The 17,729-nt window shown below is 44.4% G+C and overlaps 3 protein-coding genes across 3 annotated transcripts; 2 read left to right on the forward strand and 1 right to left on the reverse strand.

The window, feature by feature from the left end:
• Nucleotides 1–642: 642 nt before the first annotated feature.
• Nucleotides 643–2,300, forward strand: LOC103988952 (cyclin-D6-1). Its single transcript, XM_009407647.3, has 6 exons — nucleotides 643–953; nucleotides 1,046–1,132; nucleotides 1,213–1,308; nucleotides 1,422–1,623; nucleotides 1,735–1,865; nucleotides 1,989–2,300. Exons 1-6 carry the CDS (start codon nucleotides 792–794, stop codon nucleotides 2,223–2,225), a joined length of 915 nt encoding a protein of 304 aa, XP_009405922.2. The 5' UTR covers nucleotides 643–791; the 3' UTR covers nucleotides 2,226–2,300.
• Nucleotides 2,301–7,625: 5,325 nt separating this feature from the next.
• On the forward strand, nucleotides 7,626–12,543 carry LOC135613942 (uncharacterized). Its single transcript, XM_065110941.1, has 4 exons — nucleotides 7,626–7,986; nucleotides 11,654–11,880; nucleotides 11,980–12,075; nucleotides 12,170–12,543. The coding sequence occupies exons 1-4, from the start codon at nucleotides 7,626–7,628 to the stop codon at nucleotides 12,380–12,382; spliced, it is 897 nt and encodes a 298-aa protein (XP_064967013.1). The 3' UTR covers nucleotides 12,383–12,543.
• A 1,376-nt stretch (nucleotides 12,544–13,919) lies between these two features.
• On the reverse strand, nucleotides 13,920–16,080 carry LOC103988953 (transcription factor bHLH112). Its single transcript, XM_009407649.3, has 6 exons — nucleotides 15,498–16,080; nucleotides 14,888–15,407; nucleotides 14,687–14,803; nucleotides 14,516–14,581; nucleotides 14,363–14,428; nucleotides 13,920–14,271 (listed from the first exon to the last, which is right to left on the reverse strand). The coding sequence occupies exons 1-6, from the start codon at nucleotides 15,806–15,808 to the stop codon at nucleotides 14,098–14,100; spliced, it is 1,254 nt and encodes a 417-aa protein (XP_009405924.2). The 5' UTR covers nucleotides 15,809–16,080; the 3' UTR covers nucleotides 13,920–14,097.
• Between the last annotated feature and the right edge of the window lie 1,649 nt (nucleotides 16,081–17,729).

The following is a 17,729-nucleotide window of genomic DNA, read 5'->3' on the forward strand; positions in this document are numbered from 1 at the left end:
CAAGTCACGCTCGGTGATCACAACGGCAGGACCACATTATTCATTCAACGTCGCTGTCGACGTTCCTGAGTCCAAAAGATTGAACTACTCCCAACAAATCACACCAACGAGGGCGATCATAGGTAACCAAACCATCCCAACCATCGGTGAAGTAGCAGATTTGGTGATAGAAGAGAAATCAGCATCCGCCAATGAAGAGTTCAACCACCGGAGCCCCGGTTGCTGTGGTTTCTGGCTGCACCTCTGCTGCTGCTACCGCGGCTTCCGCTGCCACTGCCGCTGCGCCTGCGGGCCCCACCATGCGACAGTGACATCTGGGCCCTTGTCCGACATCTCTCATTGTCCCCTCTTCCCTACGTGATGCCAACTCCCGCTGTTCTCTCCCCCCTCTCTCTCGTATCGCTTCGTTTCTGCTTCTCTCTTCCTTAACTCTTCTGGACCTTTTACGTGCCCTGACTCTCTTCCCCACGACACCAGACGAGTAAAACAACAACAGTAATAATAATAGTTCTGATAACAAAACTATAACAGAGGAACTTGGTATTTGAAGAAGAGTGAAGCGGAAGGCTCCCTCTCGCTTTCTCTTTCTCTTTCTCTTTCCCTCTTTACCGTCTTTTCACCTATAAAGCACACGCCACCGCCATCCCCCTCTGTCTCGTGAATCTCTTATATTTAAATCTCCAATGGCTTCTTCTCGCCTCTGCTCACGCTAAAAATTCCACCTTTAGCTTTCCTTTCTCCCCCTGCGACCGATAGGACACACGGCAGAAAATACTAGTCGAAGGGTAGGTATGGAGTTCGATCTCGAGAACCCGCTGACGAGCGGCGAAGACGAGCAGCAGCGCCGGGACTCCATCTCGGACCTCTTCGCCGCCGAGTCCGACCACATGATCTCCACCGTTGGAACCATCGATCTCCATGCCCGGCGAAACGCCGAGTCTCTCATCCTCCAGGTAAAGCTAGACGTCGAAGCGAAAAAAGCCATCTTTTTTTCTCATCCCTTTCCATCGCTCTGTTCCACTGTGGTGTTTATCTCCGTGGGCAGGCGCAGTTCGACTACGGTCTGGATCCCCTCGTCGCATACCTCGCAATAAACTACGTCGATCGATTCCTATCGAAACGCAAGATCCCGGTACGAATCTCAAGGATCGAATGAATAGTAGAAGACCAAGGAATACGTTTATCTGACAGCACTGATCTCTCTGGTTGCAGAGAGGGAAGTCGTGGATCGTTCGTCTGCTCTCCATCTCCTGCCTCTCCCTTGCCTCCAAGATGAGGAAGACCAGCTTCGCCCTCGCGGATATTCAGGTACCCCATAAAAACAAGCAAAGCAGGGAGAAAAAAAAAAAAAAAGATTTCTTTTTTAGCATGCATATTCAAGCTAAAATGATCAATTTCACTGTTTCATTTGGATTTCGCAGGGAGAGGAAGGATGCATATTCGACGCTCAAACGATTCGGAGGATGGAGCTTCTGGTGCTTGGAGCGTTGGATTGGCGGATGCGATCCGTCACCCCTTTTTCCTTTCTCCGATTCTTCATCTCCTTCTTCTCTCCCGCCCAACCCCCTCTGCTCCGAGCACTCAGAGCCCGTGCCACTCAGATCCTCCTCAAAGCCCAAAAAGGTAACTTCGATCATCCTTGCAATTGAAATAAACCGTAAAAATATTTTTTTTCGTGGATTTACCATTTTCAGGGAAATTTGATGATATATCGTGACTAATAAAATACTGCAGAGATAAAGATGATGGAGTTCCAACCTTCGGTGGTAGCCGCCTCCGCGCTGCTCTCTGCTGCCTACGAGCTCTTCCCAATTCAGTATCCGGCCTTCCGCGCCGCCGTCTCCTCCTGCGAGCTTGTAAATAATGTACTCTCTCCTCCCTCCAAAAAAAATCGACTTTTACCATTTCTGCTGTACCTTACAATAGTATAATTACATTATTAGAGGGCCTAAGAGGCAATTTGTTCCGTGGTTGTATTTTGTTTTTAGGACAAGTTGTTGGATTGCAGCAGCGCCATGGGAGATGCGGAAGCAGCGGCGACGGACGGTTGCGATGATTTGGCAACGATGGGGATGGCGTCGAGCTCCTTGACGCCGGTGACCGTCCTCGGCCACCACTGCTCGAGCTTCGAGAGCGAGCCTGCCGCTGGGTCCTCGTCGGACGTCCGCGAGCTCAAGAAGCGCCGGATCTCCGCCATCCACGCCTCCTGCGACCACAACGGATAAAAAAGCAAATAACGAGAGATTCGTTTAATATTTTAATGATGAGAAAGCAAAAAAGAAAAAAAAACTTTTTCTTTCCGGAGTTTGGATACTGACAGAAGGATAATTCTAATTAATATCTAATTTTAGAATAAATCCTATTTTTGCCCAAATTAAAAAAACGAAGAGGCAAATTTTATATTCGCCTCAAAGAAGGAACGGAACGTGATACGTGTCGGGCAGGAGGGAACCACAGTGGCGCAGACCGATGGTCCTTTGGTCCGGATTGTTGCAACGCACGACGGCCTACGCGCGTACATTGCATGCATGCATGGGATACTTGTATTAAAGTTCCCAATATATCCTTCGACGATGCTGGCGCTCAAAAGTGCGCATCATGCTCGACGACCATGTGACCAAAGAGACCCAAACAACACGGAACCACCAAAGTGGAAGCTTTGCTCTGTGATGAAGTCACGATCCAGGACGATGTAAGTTCAAAATAATTTCTTAGACCGAAAGGGGCTATTCGTACATCATCTAAACGATGTTTTAGAACATTGTTTATTAGAAAATTAAAAAAAAAAAAAAAAGAAAAGAAAAATCAAACAAGGTGGGCGATGGCAACATATTTGGCTCAGAAAGAAAGGAAAGGAAAGGAGGATAAGATCATAGTTGATGGTGAGCCTGGCGGGATAAAAGTGAGTTGAACGAGAGAGCCAACCTACTACAGATTATGACTTCCTGAACCAATGCGCCTAGGCAGGTAGCTCCATTAGCATGTTTCTAATCCTTAGGCCATGCAAGAGAGTTCGTATGTATGTCTGTATGTAAGGTATTCCACTGGAAAATGTTCTCTTAGTTGTCGACGTAGCTTCTTAATCCTTCGTTTCCACAACCAGTCAGTCATTTTGCAGCGATGGAGTCGATTCTTGAAGTGCTCATGGTTGTTTTGCTGCGGTTGTCATTCCCTCTTCAACCAATGGGGTGATCAAGAGCTGCACGAAACGAAAGGGAGGTGAGTTCACGTGGCCAACACGAGAAAGAAGAATCTAAACAGTGCTGCTACTGACACTGACATGTCCCGTCGGGGTAAGGACGTCCTGTGAGATAACAAAATTCCTCCTCGGTAACACATAATTTCACTGATTAAATGCCCCGCTGCACTACTCACAGCTTTTGTACTTACTGCAGCCCAAGCTCCGCTTTCCATCTGTTCCAGCCTTTTTGTAATGATGGTAAGGCATGCCTGTTGCTCTTCTCAATCATCCCGGCCCACTGACGTGAATTTTTCTTTCTTTTTTTACTGCCGAATGTACTACGCGTGTAATCATGCTCTGAGCAAGCACTCTCGGCGGATCACAAGTGAATTGACTTCGATTCCTGAGCAGGTTATAGGATGGTTGGGACATGGAATCTTTAGTACCGCTACTTCTCGGACCACCTTAACAGTAGACTCTAGGAGCAAATAGCGATCTTAATAAATGCTGCGACTCGTTTTCATTTGAACTCAGCAAGATATTTCCCAATCTAAAAACTCTTACCTTATGGCATTTGCATGATTAATGTGTACATCGGAACCGACCTCATCATCGTTTTTTTCTCGAAAAACTTTAATCAGATAATTGCTTTGTAAGCATCGCCATCATGAGGCAGCTGCTAAGGGAGACGCCTTATTAAAAAGAGAACCTTCGAAACTTGATGATGATGGGCAGTGAAGCTTAGGCAAGAGGGAAAAGCTGCACCTTCTAGTTGATGCTGTGTCCTGGATCTACCAGTCCATGTAGCCAAATAAACCACCATCTCCCTTGAAGCAGACAGTGCATTTATGTTACCATGCTCGACCAAACTCGACGTTACGTTACTTTTTAAAGTTGTGATGAACTTGTGATGATCTTCTGTATCTCATGAAACTCCAACTGTAGATCCTCATTAAGTTTCACATGGTTGTTCCACGATGTTCAGACAAGTGGCTTGAATGTCTTTGGTTCGTGGCTGAGGAGAGCCTTAACTTGGGCAACCTTTTTGGTTCACGGTCTTATGGCTCAAACAGCAAACCAGCACAGGACTAGTTTCAGAGGCGAGCAATCGATCTTGAGGGAGTGGGGACCGCAAGTTAAGACCGAAGAGAGTAATCAGGATGCTTGTGGCTTTGTCATTCTGCAGCACTATCACTCTATTCGACGCATGCCGCTAGGACTGTACGGATCTGGATCTTGTGCTTCGCAGGACAGCTAGTCTTAGGCAATGCCAGCATCAGACACTCCAGAGATCCAACGTGTGTGTGTGTGTGTGTGTATCTGGGCTCTGGCGGCGAGGCACTCGGAAGCTTGCATGGTTGTCTTAGTACCACTTGCTTATACCATACGTGTGCATACACTTGCATAGGAACATATAAGATGAAGTAAACACGGGAATTGCTCTTGCTCTCGTGTTAACTACTCTGTGTCACTCAGATGCATATCCTGTTTGTTGTTTCTTGGAGGGTTTGATTTCCCAGACAACATCTTTCTTCCTCTTCTTTCAACCCAATGAAACCCCTCAAATCTTTAGGTGTTGTTGCACCGGACATGCATGAAACAAAAGAAGAACCCCAGCTTGGCCTTCCTCCTGTCTGTCCCTTTGCACTTACGTACCTATCTTCTTGTGACTACTCAAAATTTCCTAACTAACCATGACCTTTCTATGTCTTAATTCCAATTGGACATTACCTGCCAACCGTAGCTACCAAATGCATCAGTCAATCCCTCAATCGGCAGAACAAATCGCAGAGGTTTGAAGTTACATAACCTCGAAACAAATGCAGCATCTTATCAATACCTGAAGCAGCTAACTAAGTAAGAAGCGTTGAAGTTATCCGACTCCAAAGCAAATGCAGCATCTCCGAGAGGTAAACGCACCGCTTGTGTTAGAGGAGGTCCAAGTTCTACCATTCAAGATGAGGTAATAGCCAGTCCTGATGATTCATTTGAATCCTGACGACTTCCTTCGACTGGAGGCTCCATAGAAGCTTGCGTCTAATGTTGGTAAGTGCAACATCCAGACTACAAAGTTGCAAGTGGATAAATTTCATCACACAGGTTCGTTCTTCTTCAAGTTAACCTTATGGGCCTACGGTGGCATCTTCGCAGGGGTTGCTTGTCATCGAAGGATCTCTCTCAAAAGGCTGTGGACCCTGAGCAGAGAAAGGCAGTCGGTACATGTGGAGACGAAAAGGAGAGCAGAACCGCATTGAACGACAAGGAAGTGGCTCGGTGGGCTACGAGGCATGTTGGCCAACCTCACACACCACAGGCTAGCTGTCTTCTCCGTTCCCAAACAAATAAAACAAAAAGACAATGTCAAAGTGGAGTAACACGTGAAGACAGCTTTCGCTTGGACAAACATATGCGTCTCGGAGATGATGCTACACACATCTCTTTCGTTGCAAGCAGCCATATGATGCAACTGTCAGTTCATTCTCGCTAAAACTATATTCCTCTTAGATATACAGTACGCTCATGTGACACACAAAGTTCCAAGCTGCTCGTTTCATCCATATGTCTTGCCAGTATGGATGAATGAGAAGGCTCAGGTAATTCACCTATTCAGTAGTGTTTCTCGGCTGCTTGTCCTTTAGGACCGATTAGTCCAATCGTGTATACAGCAACCTTCTAGCTCAGGTCGATGCTCGGAGATGTCACTCTGCTGTCATCTCGAGATCCTACCGTCCCGGTAATGATATTTGCAGCAACGCTGTATCGGGACAACGTGTTTTGTCCATATATGGACCTCCCCTTTTATCTCACCTACAACATAGCAGTTCAAGTGTGTGAAAACCCAACCTCGAGGACTCAAGCTGCACTTCCACCCAACACCTAGCCTGCATACAGTACAGGTGAGTGGGACATACACCTGAACTTGTCCTGCCTAAAACTACTACTTGGAAGGGCCTCCGGTGTAATCGATAGGATACAGAGGTCAATGCTGAAATGAGGTATTTAGGCCCAGGCCTAGTATCCAGAATGGGCCTGTATCTTCTTCAACTCCATGAAAAATGAGTTGCAAACATATAGAAACAGCATCACATACGATGACAAGAGCAGGATCATCGGTGCAGAACCCTACGCATTCTGGAACTCGATATCTTATATACTACACAAGATTTGTTGACCTTTCGATCCAAGAAACTTATCCGCAAGTGCAGAACTATCTTCAGAAACATTAACTCGGATGTGAGATAATTGGAGCATCACATTGACTCGGAATCCTCCTTGATTACCACTCTTAAATGACTCCAACTGCAATGATAACAAGAGCTTGGAGCACCCTTGTTGTGCGCGCGACATCCAATATTGTGGGAGTGGGTAACAGCAGTTAATTTTGTGTTGGTGGACATTGGATTTAATCCGTGGAAAACTCTTCCGTAGAGGTACATCGAAGAATTCATGACTCGTTGATCTAGATGGTTGTCAGATGCGGATGAATCTCGGCGCCATCACGGTCTAGGAAGCATGATTAGTGGTGGTGCGACCTGGCTTTGACGCAGTGATAATTATATAGCAACTTATGAGTTGAACCTCGAATTGCAGGGGAATGGATTTGGGGCATTGCAGCTCCGCCTTGTGGTAGACGGCGACTTTTCCGCACGAACCAAAGACTGCATGGCCGTGCAACTGGCGCTCGGTCTGTACTGGACGAGGCAGCTGCTGCCTCGCAGTACTGGTTCCGTGTGCCCGGCTCGCCATGTACATCTCTCTCTCTCTCTCTCTCTCTCTCTCTCTCTCTCTGTGGTGGTCCCGTTTGGTTGGGTTTTGGAATCCCTCTGATACTCCGTCAGTAATGTTACCAGGTTAAAGGAGTAACTCTCAATGACACGGTGCAAAGCCGGACCAGACCAATCGTCAACTTCTTTGGGACCAAACGAAAAGAATTCCACAAGAGAGAGCGGGAATACCCACTCGATCTTTCTCCTTATCGTAGTGTCATCACCATATCCACCGTAGACCGTCCCGTTCAGTCCAATCGCCTCTCGCAAACTCTTAGCCCCCGCCTTTCTTCCATGACCCCACAACCTCCTCACTGACTTGGTAAATGCCCGTTCCAGCACCGTGTACACACACATGGATGTATCTCTAACGTTCCTATCGGACGACTCTAACCATCCCCGGCACTGCCAGTCTACACCTCGTACATGAGACGGCTATGCGCCTTCCATATCATTTCGGATACTCCACCCCTGTGTCTGCCCTACTAGTGGGGACCACACTCAAGAATTCATTTATGAGACTGGCCGCTCCCTCGCGCATCCACCGTACTGTCGTTCCCGCGGTTGCCTCCCTTCCTCTTGTGGTTTTCTGGATCCGTCTCTTCTCGTCCTCCTATATATACCCACCTACTCCCCCGATCCTTGTTCCCTCTCGCCCTCTGTTTAGACCGTTGACGATGGCGACGTCCTTCTTCCTCTGGCCCTCCGACCAGCACAAAGCCGACGACGGAGGAGGAGGAACCACCGCAGAGGCAAAAGTGGAAGCCCCCACGGGCAACGTAAAGGGTCGCAAGGGTTGCGGAGCCAAGGCGGTCTTGCCAAAGCGCCCGCCGCAGAGGGGCCTCGGTGTTGCTCAGCTCGAGCGGCTCCGCCTCCAGGAGCGCTGGAACAAGTTGACCGCGCTCGACCGCGGTCCCTTCCGCGACGACGCCCATCTCCTCCTGCCCCACCCCCTCCCCGGGTCCAAAAGCTACGGCAATCTCGTTCACCATCAACTCACCCCTCTGCCCGCGGCTGCCGTATACGGCGCTGTTGATGGTGATAGGAAGAGGGGATAGAGATATCAAACAGAGGAAGAGTAGGACAAGCTTTCAATCTTCTATATTTCTTTCAAGAAAAACTCTTTTACAATTTCAGAAACTCTATTACACTAATGACCCAACATATAAGGTTTATATAGTCCCCAAAGATACATTATATTAATTGTATTCAAGATGAATCATTCTCTTTCAAGAAACCCTTTCAAGAACCAATAACCAATTTGACTTATCTTTCTATAGACTTCTAATCCATTTTTTCTTCTTGATGTAATGATTCTCCCACTTGATGCAATGAACCTTGTTATGATACTTGAACAAGTTTAATTCCAACATTCTCCCCTCTTAAACTTGTTCCATCTAGCATGCCAAGTTTTTCTTCGAAGTTGTTGAATATATACCTCTTCTTCAAGAACTCCATTAAGAAATACTGATTTGACATCCATTTGTAAAATCTTCCATTTCATTTGAGCTGCTAGAGAGATAAGTAATCTTACTATCTCCAATCGAGCAACTAGCGCAAATACTTCTTCATAATCAATTCCATATTGTTGTTTATATCTCTTTGCGACCAATCTGGCCTTGTATTTCTCCACCTCTCCTTTTGCATTTCTTTTTGTTTTGAAGATCCACTTAACACCGATAGCTTGGTGGTCTTCTGGAAGTGTAGTAAGCTCCCATGTATTATTTTTGTTAATTGCATGAATCTCTTCATTCATAGCTTGTCGCCATTTTTCATCTCTATAAGTTTCTTCGAAGGTTAATGGATCATATCCTGCAAAAAGACAAAATAAAGAAAGTTCATCATTGTTAGTATCAATCCTTCGAGTCACATCATATAGGTCCTGAATAGGTCTTGTCCTTCTTATAATTGGACTTCTTGAATCATGTAACCTAGCTGATCTAGGTGATGATTCCGGCATAGCAACTTCGGTGCTTGCTTGTATTATATCATCTTCTTCTGAAACTACAGCTTTCTTATGCTGCTCATCACTTTTCCAGTTCCAAATCTGTTGTTCATCAAACTCAACATCTCTTGACATCACAACTTTATTTGTGATAGGATTGTAGAGTTTGTAACCACTAGAATTCTCTGGATAACCTAACAAAATACATTTCTGGCTTTTATCCTCCAATTTCGTTCTCTTTTCTTCTGGTATCTTGGCAAATGCAACACTTCCAAAAATCCTTAAGTGATCAACTCTTGGTTTTTGTAAGCTCCATGCTTCTTCTGGTGTAACATTACCAATTCGCTTTGTTGGAAACCTGTTAAGCAAATAAACTGCACAAGCAACAGCATCACCCTAAAATTCTTTCGGAATTTTTCTTTCCTTTAACATGCATCGGACCATATTAAGGATAGTCCTATTTTTTCTTTCCGAGACGCCATTTTGTTGATGTGTGTATGGCATGGTGAATTGATGTAGAATTCCATTATTTCTACAAAAACTTTCAAATTCATTTGATATATATTCACCACCTCTATCTGTTCTTAAACATTTAATCTTACAACAACTTTGTCTTTCAACCAAATCCTTAAATTCTTTGAATTTGCTTAAAACTTCTTTCTTTTCTTTTAACATGTAAACCCAAGTTTTTCCACTATGATCATCAGTGAAGGTAAGAAAATACTTGCTTCCTCCAAGTGATACTGGATTGATAGGGCCACAAACATCTAAGTGTACCAGATCAAGTCGATTCCATGCTCTTTTTGTCCTTCTCACTTTGAAAGGCTTTCTTTCTTGCTTACCCATAACACATACTTCACACAATTTTGCCGGGCGATCAATTTTTGGCATTCCTGTCACCATATTATACTTTTCTAGAAGTTTCAAAGCCTCGAAATTTAAATGAGCATATCTAAGATGCCAAAGTGTAGAAATATCCTCAATATCAGCTTTAAAACAATTTGATTGATCAAAAATACTCAAATGTAGGGGAAACATTCTATTCCTTGCCATTTTCACATGTGATATCAGTGTTTTATTCTTGTCACGAATTGAGAGAGTCATATCTTTCATCTCAATTTCATAACCTTTTTCAAGTAATTGTCCCAAGCTTAAAATATTATTTTTCATATCAGGAACATAATAAACATCTGAAATGCATACTTCCTTGCCATTATTAAGTTCAAGGAGAATTTTACCTTTGCCTCTTACTGGTCTTTGAGACAAATCACCAAATGTAATGTTCCCGGAATAACTTGTATCTATTTCTGAAAATAGATCTTTGATACCACACATGTGATTTGAGGCTCCTGTATCTAGATACCATATCATAGACTGATCATTTTTCAAATTTTCATAACTCATTAGCAAAACTTGATTTTCCTTCTTTTCTTCCTCAACAAAATTTGCCTTATCACCTTGATTGTTAGGATTATAATAACATTCATAAGAGTAATGTCCATACCTTTTGCAAACATAGCATTGTATTTCAGACCTTTTAGAGTTTCTGCCACGTCCACGGCCTCGGTCACGTCCTCGACCATAACCTCGGCCTCTTTGGCTATAATTTTCTCCAACATCTTCACTGTTTAGAGATTCTTGATTGGTCTGATTTCTGTCTCCTCTTCCTCTTTGTCCTCGTCCTCTTCCTCTTTGAGAATTTGATTCTCTTTTATTTTCAAGAGCAAACTTAGCTTATAGTGCTTGCTCCATAGTTTTCTCTTCTCCTCTTTTTGTAATCCTTTGTTCATGAACTTGAAGGGAACCCATAAGTTCTTCTAAAGATATTTTTTCCAAATCTTTAGATTCTTCAATCGCAACAGCAATAAAATCAAATTTCGGATCTAGAGATCTCAATATTTTTTCTATTACTCTCTGATCATTTACTTGTTCACCATTTCGTCTCATTTGATGAACAATAGAAATGATTTTTGAGAAGTAATCAGAAATAGTTTCAGAAGTACCTTGTTGTAATTTCTCAAACTCGGCTCGTAAAACTTGTAGACGAAGTTTCTTTACCTTATCAACACCACCGAATGCTTTTTGAAGCATTTCCCAAGCCTCCTTTGAAGTATTTGCTGGAGCGATGATCTCGAACATTGTATCATCAAGGCCTTGGTAGATTGTGAATAAAGCCTTTTTCTCCTTCTTCCTTCTTTCTTTGAGTTGTTTTCTTCCTTCTGCATTCATTGCTCCTTCTTCTACTGGACTTGGTTCAGCAAATCCATCTTCTACAAACTCCCATACATCTTGGGAGCCTAGAAGAACCTTCATTTGGATGCACCATATGTCATAATTTTCTTTTGTCAATCTGGGGATCTGGAGTTGGATGGCACTTGAGGAAGAAGTCATAGTTTAACCTATGCTCTGATACCAAATGTTGATGGTGATAGGAAGAGGGGATAGAGATATCAAACAGAGGAAGAGTAGGACAAGCTTTCAATCTTCTATATTTCTTTCAAGAAAAACTCTTTTACAATTTCAGAAACTCTATTACACTAATGACCCAACATATAAGGTTTATATAGTCCCCAAAGATACATTATATTAATTGTATTCAAGATGAATCATTCTCTTTCAAGAAACCCTTTCAAGAACCAATAACCAATTTGACTTATCCTTCTATAGACTTCTAATCCATTTTTTCTTCTTGATGTAATGATTCTCCCACTTGATGCAATGAACCTTGTTATGATACTTGAACAAGTTTAATTCCAACAGGCGCTCCCATCGCCCTCTCCGGAAGCCACCCCACCGACGACTACCTTCCAAGTTACTGTTCGATCGTCCAGGCACCCTTGACGTTTGGCGGAACTGCTGCTGCTGCTGCTGCCTCCGCCATCCAAGCTGTGCACAGGGATCGATGTCTTCAAGCCAGATTCCGGGTCGGGAGTCCGTCTCTAGAGGTCCCTTCATGCCAAAATCCTCAGTGCGAGTTTTGCGCCCGAGTAAGCCCCTCATTCCGTCTTCCCAAACCCCACCACGTCCGGTTCCCATCTTTCTTTAGCTTCTCATCCACTTATCTTTGATGAAACTTGATCCATTAGAAGGAACGTCTTTTCGGCAACGATCTAGGGGACGATGTGGCCAATGGCGCGGATTACTTAGACATGGATCTCGCTGCTGTCATGGCCATCGATTTGGTGATTCCCACTCCCTTCGATTCCATCGCTCCGTCACGGTCGCACCCCACTCCTCTCCTTCCTGTTGATTCGGTGCTTTCTCTTTGGAATGCAGAACCGTGGCTGCACGCAGTGGAAGGCTGAATTGACCAACGACAGGGAGCTGACGATCAAGGAGTTCGACTTCTTTCCGCCGAACAGCCGCAGCGCATCCAACGACGGCAGTTCCTCCAAGCTTGTCGATAGGGAGGCTTGTGACGCCATCTCAACCTCCTCCGCTGCGGCCTCCTCGACTTGTCCCGATCTCTCGCTCAAGCTATCCCTCTGAGACGAGAGAAAACACAAGCGTCGACAAAGCGCCAAAGCCCTCTGAGTATGTCTCCAATTATTGATGTCTTTTTAAGTGTTTGGGGAACCTTTATATTAGTCACGTATGTGTAGATTTCAGCGTTCCTCGTCTTAATCCCGTATCATATGGAATTAAAAGCACATGTGGATATGGTAAAGTGACACGCTTAAGAGTTGACCACCTGGCAACGTTTATTACTCGGAACCTCAGGCATATACTGCACGTTTCCTGAATCGCTGATGTCTTTTTGCCTAAAGGGAGGCATTTTAGGGGTTGGAAGTACGTACGACAGAAGGAGCAGCAATTGGTTTACATATACCATAATGCAATGGGAGGGCCATTAAGAAAGCTCAGGACCACATACAGACATGCTGTCGTTCGAGAGAGCGAGCGAGAGTGGTGTTGCAACAGTGCAGCAGAATACGGAGGGCGCATGAGCAGCGACCTGGGAATAGTGGCTAATGCCGCTTCCCTTTGCTGGTGTGTTCCATTGGGATAGGCGAACTGAACTTTGATCTCTCTTCGGAACAGAAGAAAAGCTGTGAGACTTTGAATACGAAGGTTTAATCCTCTGATTGAAATGGAGGCGACAAATCCCTAAAACACCGCTTCTTCTGGTCTCGCTCTGTCGAGCTGGGCCACGCGGGGCACCGATGCGTTAAGAGCTGAACGCCTGGGCTGGGCTAGCCGACGAGACGCGGTTCGGCCGCGACACTGTCTCGCACACATTTAGCAGGCGTTTTATTCCACAGCCATTTGCAGGCTCACATTCTTTTGTGGCTGTGCCATTTATGAGCTTCGTCAGTAATCAGCAAAATCCAAGGGATTTGTATCTGACCACGGCTTTCGGTGATAAGCCCTGTGCTGCTGAGACTGCCTTTGCATACATAATATATACAGAAGAAGAAGGAAGGAAAAAAAACGGAGTTGTAAGGTTTTGCCGAGATGACTGACATCCAATAGTTGGAATGCTACGTTCTGCAAAAGCACTAGAGGAGTCGTCGTCGTCGTCGTCCATCTTCCAAGCAGGCCACGCTCTGAGTCCCACTAACATCATCACAGAATATAAATAGACCAAAAGTAAAGATCCCAAAACGAAATGGGGGCAGGCTGCTGCTGCATGTGTCCCCATCCCTGAAGGCGGCATTTGAACGGCATCCAGTGAGGTGGTCGGGCTTGGGGTCTGCACAAGTAATTTGTTTGAATCTCTTACCAAAATAAATATGATGACCATCGAAGAGCATAACAAAAGAAGGGAATAGAAAAAAAATACTCCAATTTTATATTAAATATAATAATTTATAATATTTCAAATCTCTCCACCTCTTTTCATTCTATAGCATCTCTTTTTATCAATCATATATATATATATAATATTACATGAGTCTAAATTAAACTTAAGATGATATCTCATCATCAAGTTTAATTTAATACTCGATTATTCTGTACCACTGTTAAATTTTATTTTTATTTTATTTTATTTTTTTAATGCAAAGAAGGCGTACAGTGGGGCTGATGGCAGTATATATGTATATTATTTTTATTATAATAAAAATTAATAAGAACATACGGTACATATTCCTTTGCTCCTAATCTAAAATATCATTTCTTCGGCTTACATTCTGCAACATCGTGGGGTTCAGACAAATGCTCCATCATCCCTATTCCCTCACTGGACGGTGTAATCATCATCTCTATCTGAAGATTCCTCCGAATGTGGGGTGCCAGAAGTCTGCTGTGGTCTCGCTTGCCACCGGGTGCGTGCTTGCGACGGGAACCAAACACAGTCCCCGGCTTCTTAGATCTTGATTCGGTTCACTGCAATCCTTCGACTTGTCGGACATCTTCAAGTATGGACTGCTTAGAACCTGCAGTTCAGACGGGGTTAGCGGTGCAAGAATTTTTCTGTGACGAGAAACATAACGATAACTGGACGAAAACATGGATGAAGAAGCTTACACCAACTTGATCCTGCAAGAACTTAATGTATTCGATGGCTTCTTGGAGAACCGATGCAGTGTCAGTCTGAAAATATAACAGCAAATAGTTCGTTTGCTAGCGTAGTTAACAATGCTCTTCGAGACAAAGACAAATAAAACAAACAGCACTGACCTTTCCAAAAGGCGAAACTATCTGCTGGAGAGCAGTGATTCTGTCCCCTAATTTTTCTTTCCTCACCTGCAAACATGTAATGCGAACTCTAACATAACATGAAAAGTGACGGGCAACAGAAGCAAAAGACCAAATATCATCGATCCAAAATCTCGACTGGTCTAACCGTACCTTAAAGGTTGGTAGTGGCGAAGGTGTCTCGGTCCGGAGCTTTTTAGTTGCCGCCGGCTCGCTTCCGGTTTTCATGGTCGAGGAAGAACACGAATCATGAATTCCTTCCGGATTCATCTGCACAGTCAAGCGTCCCAAAAGACACTCATGTTCCAAAACTTCAATGGTCAGAATGAAGATACACGAATCGATGATGGGTACCTTAGCTGTGAGATTACGGTAGATAGTTCTGGGCTGCAAGTCAAATTGCGAAGTCGCCGGAGAACACAAGGCCGACCTTATCTCACCAACTGAGGTAGCCGCAGATGCATTCCAAAAGGGAGTGTTGTTGGTGAACTGCAGCTGGTTATTCGACTGCTGCTTTGGATGAGAGGATTTAAGGAACTGATGAGAGAATTTAGCCCATGAAGGTTGCCACAGCTCGTTCGAGCTTCCCTGATAGGAGGTCGTCGGAGACTGGTAGCCATTCAATAGTCGATTGCCGTACATGAACTGATAGCTGCCAACACCAGCATCGCTGGACTCGTGTCCTGAGCTGAAATGGTGTTGTTCTACCAAGAGATTCTGGTTCATGTCGCTAGACGGATTCGCGGTCCAACTTTCAGCGCCGGTACGAGTTTGATTTGAAACAGCCGGCGTGTCCTGCCTGATATAAGGTCTTGAGCCGAGATCCTCTTGGAGCATAGCATGAAGGCTGCTGCTCTCAGGTCTTCCACCATACCTATTTCATTAAGTTTCGGATGGCTCAAACCTGTGATCTCTGACTGCACGAAAATTCTAAGATTTAAGCAAGCATGCACCAGAGACATACGATAACGCTCGAGTCCAGTTCATGGAGGAAGAGACGAGGCCGAAGCTTGGGATGGCCGAATCGATCAACAAAGGGCGAATATCCGAGTGTTGGAGCATATGATTACTTTCTCGAAAAGCGATGGAGCTACCGCCGGCCGATCCTGCGGTGTCATCGCCCGACGCAGCGCTCAAACAGAAGGCTCTTCCTCCGATCATATCAGCCATTGCAGTCGAGCATGACATGGAGGTTGGCGCATCAAAGCTGCCGCTTCCTTCAGGGTTCCACCAGCTCCCTCCACTGCATATCCCGGTCTCGAGATCTTCTGCCATCGCTCACGACCCCTCCCCCCCTCTCTCTCGTGTGCTCTTGTTCTTCTATTGACTTTGGTATGGCTTCTTAAGGTTTGGGTTGAATGGAAAGAACAAAAAAACAAGGACTCGAGGGTATCCTATATCTTACAAGCACTGTTGGGCTGTGGAATTCATCCACCTTTGACCTACAAGGGGAGGATGGAGAGCTGAGAGGAATTGGTAAGCTTCTCCGAGTTAAGATGTCTGTCGTTTTGGGACTTGGGACTACTATCTTACGAAAACACTTACCGGGGTAGCCAAAGGTCATTGTGTGAATAACGCTACTCCAGTTGTTCATCATCTACTGTGAAAAGGTTGACAATCTCGTGAAGATATGTAATCTAAATCCAAAATAAAAGCACCATTAGAGGAATTACTAAGATTAAATGCTAAGGAAGTGAGATATTGTAATTGAGGCAGAGGTAGCACAATGATAGGGGCAATGAGTTTTCTGTGCTGTAGAGTGGTGAATCAAGTTGACAATATTTTAATGGAAGTCCACGCTGCTTTCAAAGGTTTATAGAGACGTAGGGATGCCAACAACAGACTGCATACTCGAGTCTTTCGGTAGGATAGAACCAACACACTTGTTTAATGCTAGCATCGATCGTATAGAATTGAAAAGTTGGAGAGCCGATAAATTGCTTTCCAGATTCTTCAACCACTCGATTCTTCTTAGTGGCTCAATTTACTTTGTCCAAATTCTAAACTAATATTACCTATCGAAAAGGACACGACTTGAGAACATGTCATCTTCTGTTTTCACAACATGGTATAACTCGTGTTAAAACTGCATGGATCCTCCAAGGGAATGTAATCATGCACAATAATATCTCTCTCTCTCTCTCTCTCTCTCTCTCTCTCTCTCTCTCTCTCTCTCTCTTCAAGTGATACATTTTAGTGGTGGCAACCTTATGTTTGTGTGGGCTCAGCAATTACAGATTTATCTGTAAGAACTTTAACATTAAATTTGTTCAGTAACTCTGCTCCCATCTAAATTTTTTTGAGGTTACGATCTAAACTTCACTAAGATTCTCAAACTTCCAATCATACAATCCAATGAATGACCTATATTGGCCAAATCCGTCAATTCATTGGATACAAGATATTCCAAATTCCAAAGGTAATTGTCTGCTGAAAGAGACAGACATTGGAACGAGGAGGAGAGGAGAGGAGAGGAGAGAGGACACGAGGTGGCAAGGGTGATGGCATGCTCATGACCAGGCTGTTGTAGGTCAACGTGGGTCCCACTTGGCGTGCGGCTGGCACTAAGACCCGCGCGGGGCCCACCCCCTTCTTCCACTACCATCGAAAAAGCCTGAAAATTTTGCACTTACCTCCCTAATGGGTTGCTAATTCACATCGCCTGCTCGTCCTTCTCTCTCTCTCTCTCTCCGTCTCCTCTTTTCTTTTGCCAAGGTTTTCTCTTCTGTGTCTAAGCCTCTCCCTCAGTCAGTCACAGATCTCTAGTTCCCTTTTTCAACTTTTTAGTGTCGACGCCGGTCCTCTAAAACGATTCTTAGAGATCTACAGTTGGTCCAATGCGTTGCAATCAAAATTGCGTAGCTACATAATACCTGAATTTAATTAGTGCATATATAGGTCGATTTTTGCAGTTGTGTATATGGATGTATTGCCGTCTGTGCCTTTGTCGCTCCAGTTCCCGGTTTCGTCTATCAGCCATGGAAATTAGTTCTGTAAGATCAAGCGTAAAGCTACACAGAAAATGTAAACATATTCTTAGTCGACCAAAAGAAAAAGCCGGTGATACTACTAAAATTCTTAGTCGACGTTACTGTGACAAGCTTTCATTTAAAGACGAAAGAGAATTCTGTCTAAGCAAAAAATATTGATAGATTAGTGATATTGATGATGTCTGGGTCAATTAGACTTGATTCAA

Source organism: Musa acuminata, chromosome BXJ2-6 (assembly GCF_036884655.1).
Source record: "Musa acuminata AAA Group cultivar baxijiao chromosome BXJ2-6, Cavendish_Baxijiao_AAA, whole genome shotgun sequence".
In the NCBI taxonomy this organism is placed as follows: domain Eukaryota; kingdom Viridiplantae; phylum Streptophyta; class Magnoliopsida; order Zingiberales; family Musaceae; genus Musa; species Musa acuminata.